Here is a 3,906-nt window from a genome sequence, read left to right on the forward strand (position 1 = left end):
GTTACTTTAGAATGTTCTCTGAAACAAGTAGAAACATTTTACAAATGTTAGACGAACTTCCATATAAATGTTTTTGTGATTACGTTTTCAGAACCAGATAACTGGTACAAAATGGTACACTATTGTGTGCACTTTAGGTAATATGTACCTTCAAGGTAATAATATGCATCTTTTGCAAGCGTACAGTTTAATGATAGTTTACTGATATTTTTAAAGTCCCCCTGTGGTGAAAATCCAGCTTTTAATGTTGTTTATATGTCTATGTGGTGTTTTTAATACGCTTTAAAGGGATAGTTCACCCAAAAATGTAAATTCTGTCAGTATTTACTCTCCCTCATGTTGTTCAACCCCGTAAGACCTTCGTTCATCTTCGCAACACGAATTAAGATATTTTTGATGAAATCTGAGAGCTGGATCACTCCTCCATAGGCTTTTGTTTGTTTTTGCGCACAAAAAGTATTCTCGTCGCTTGACAAACTTAAGATTGAGCCACTGTAGTCACTTGGACTATTTTAACGATGTCTTTAATAACTTTTCGAGGCCGGCAAGTTTCAGTCCCTTAGAAGCCTATGGAGGAGTGATCCAGCTCTCAGATTTAATCAAAAATATCTTAATTCGTGTTGCGAAGATGAACAACATGAGGAGAGTAAATACTGACAGAATTTACATTTTTGGATGAATTAACCCTTTAAGACAAACCATGTGTAAATTCATAAGTCGACAGCATTGCTGAGTATTTTCTCCGTAAAACTGCAGTGAACCAAAGACAGTCTCAAAAATACGGTTTGAAATCGCTGGTGTTTCTGACGTCACAAACTACCTTGTAACCAATCAGATCAACGTGTGATCGTCAACGAGTGGATCTCTGAGTGAGTGAGTGAGTGGAGGCGGGGCTCATTAACATATTTATAGAACCACGCATACTAAATGAGGCAAGGGTGTCGAGGTACATTCAAGCTATTTTAAGGCATGACAAACATTTTTTACAGAAAAAACATTTAAATATGTGATTTTGGTGATCAAAGACGAGTTTTAAGGGATAAAATGATTGACTACAGGGGGACTTTAACTGTTTTCGTACTCAATAACCAATATTCTCTCTCACTCATAGATCAGATGGGCAGCTGTTGAGAGTCATTCATTCTTACAACGATGGAGGTTCATCGAATAACATCGCATCCCTCCACAACAGAAGCAGAATTGTGGATTAACTCGTCCTCCTCGTTTCCTTCTCCGAGTGAGAACTGGACCGACAGCGGATCAGTGTATTACGGCCCGGGAGTCGCCGGGATCCTCATCCCGCTAATCTACATTGCGGTGTGTGTCGTCGGCCTGATCGGAAACACTCTCGTCATCCACATCGTTCTGCGATATTCCCAGGCGGAGTCTGTGACGAATATTTACATTCTCAATCTGGCCATCGCAGACGAACTCTTCATGCTGGGTTTACCGTTTCTCGCCGTGCAGAACGGCCTGCTCTCGTGGCCCTTCGGATCGCTAATGTGTCGTCTGGTCATGACGGTGGACGCCATTAACCAGTTTACTAGCATCTTCTGTCTGACGGTGATGAGCATCGATCGATATCTGGCGGTAGTGCATCCGCTCCAGTCCTCTAGGTGGCGCCAGCCTCGTGTGGCTAAGACTGTGAACGCGACCGTATGGGCCGTGTCTTTCGTAGTGGTTCTTCCGGTTGTGGTTTTCGCCGGCGTTTTGAAGGACGACGGGAATTGTAGCATCGTGTGGCCGGAGCCGGCGGAAGTTTGGAAAGCGGCGTTTATAATCTATACTTCGACTGTCGGGTTTTTCGGCCCGCTAACGGTAATCTGCTTGTGTTATCTGCTGATCGTTGTGAAAGTGCGCAGCTCCGGACGAAAAGTTCGCGCTACATCGATTCGCAGAAGAAAATCGGAACGCAAAATCACGCGCATGGTTGTGATCGTCGTAGCCGTGTTTGTGTTCTGCTGGCTGCCGTTTTACGTGTTAAACATCGTGAACTTGCTTGTGCTTCTCCCGGGAGAGTTTAGAGGCCTGTATTACTTCGTCGTGGTTCTTTCCTACGCTAACAGTTGCGCGAATCCCATTCTGTACGGCGTCTTGTCGGATAACTTCAAAAGAGGATTCCGGAAAGCCTTGTGCCGATCGTCCAGACGTGTGGAAAACCACGATCAGCAACCGGGAACAGGAATAGTTGCGTTACCGCTCGAGGAGATTCGAAGAGAACTGGATCCGAAGGAGCATCTGAAGGTGATCGACGTCGAAGACAACGAGGAGGAAGAACTCCGCAACGAGGAAAACACTGGGAAAGCGGACGTGGAACGATCCGTTAGCTCGACACATGAGAACAGCGGAGTGCGGATATCACATCTGTCGGAGAACAGCAAGGACAAACGCTCGGTCCTGGAGATCAGCTGCTTGTGATCAACACTGGCTGCGTTTACATGCACAACTTGTGTTTCAGTCGGACTGAATTCATTCCGTGGTGTTTACATGAACGCTGAACATGTGATCGGGTTGATATTACGCGTTTATAAACACAAGATTAAATCGGAATTTAATTTTTGACATGCGCACACTGCACGAGTTTCTGTTTGCGCATAATAGCTAACTATTCTCCTACATTGGTTCTTTATTTGTTTTAAACAGCAGACTTAATATTTATCCATTTCTGGTCATAATTTGTTGACAGTGAGCGTATGAACCGTCGTGCCGCTGCTATTGATCACATAGTAAAAATGCTCAAAACCAGTCGTGTGTGTGCGAGTCTGAAACGGCCGTCATCCTGCTCCACTTCACACACGATGAGGAGTGAAAGGAGGATTACAGAATTTATGACACTTTATTCAACAGGAATAACAGCTCGTTCCCCGCGTCACACGTCATTACGCATTTCTACGTCATTGCACATGCGCAGTGCTTTCAGTTTCGGTTTCAATCCGATCAAGTGTTTACATGATCTTTCGATCGGATTAGAAAAGGAATCCCCCCCCCCCTTCAATCCGACATTTCATCCGGATCGAGCTAAATCGGATCTATTAAGGTGTTTTACAGGAAGCCTTTTCAGTCCGATTGTGCCGTCAATCCGATTACTAAGGGATTATTTGGTTGCATGTAAACGAAGCCAGTGTCCATAAAACCTTTGTTCGTAGCTATTCTTTATTTCGATCTTGTGTAAAGTCATTCATTGAGCAGGAAACTGGAAAATATCAGTATGTTTACATGCACTAATTTTCCTCAATCTGATTTCAGATTCTAAAAGTTCTCTTCTAAGCGTTGCATTTCGATCACAAATTAATGCCTACATTCGCATTTCACGAATTCCGAACAAAACTTCAGCGCGTGCACGTCAGGTGCCGCGTTTCAACCCGAGAAAGACACTGTTAATGTAGGATATAATTGACTAGTTTGGGGTCAATTGGTTTTCTTTTTGTTAAAGAAATTAATAATTTTATTCAGTATGGACGCATTAAATATATCAAAAGTGGCAGTAAATACATTTATAATGTTATAAAAGATTCTATTTTAAATAAATGTTGTTCTTTTGAATTTTCTGTTCATCAAAGAATCCTGAAAAATAAAATGTATGACTATTTCCACAAAAATCTGAAGCTGTTTTCAACATTGATAATAATCATAAATGTTTCTTGAGCATCAAATCATCATATTATAGTGATTTCTGAAGGATCATGTGACACTGAAGACTGGAGTAATGATGCTGAAAATTCAGCTTTGATCACAGGAATAAATTACGCTTTACTATATATTCACATAGAAAACAGCTGATTTACACTGGCATAATATTTCACTGTTTTTACTGTATTTTAAATCAAATAAATGCAGTCTTGGAGAGACTTTCAGAACCCCAAACTTTCGAACAGTAGTGTATCTAAAATGAAAGCTAAGCAAATA

At 41.8% G+C, this 3,906-nt stretch overlaps 1 protein-coding gene across 1 annotated transcript; it reads left to right on the top strand.

Moving 5' to 3' along the window:
* Positions 1 to 1,090: 1,090 nt before the first annotated feature.
* Positions 1,091 to 2,418, top strand: sstr3b (somatostatin receptor 3b). Its single transcript, XM_077196782.1, has one exon. The coding sequence runs from the start codon at positions 1,153 to 1,155 to the stop codon at positions 2,416 to 2,418; it is 1,266 nt and encodes a 421-aa protein (XP_077052897.1). The 5' UTR covers positions 1,091 to 1,152.
* Positions 2,419 to 3,906: the final 1,488 nt, after the last annotated feature.

The sequence above is a fragment of the Siphateles boraxobius genome, unplaced genomic scaffold, assembly GCF_051911475.1.
Source record: "Siphateles boraxobius isolate OS27281-9 unplaced genomic scaffold, OSU_SipBor_1 356, whole genome shotgun sequence".
NCBI classification, from domain to species: Eukaryota; Metazoa; Chordata; class Actinopteri; order Cypriniformes; family Leuciscidae; genus Siphateles; species Siphateles boraxobius.

Bases quoted from the DNA above. Each gene is read 5' to 3' on its own strand.
- sstr3b (XM_077196782.1), top strand. From the start codon at position 1,153: ATGGAGGTTCATCGAATAACATCGCATCCCTCCACAACAGAAGCAGAA.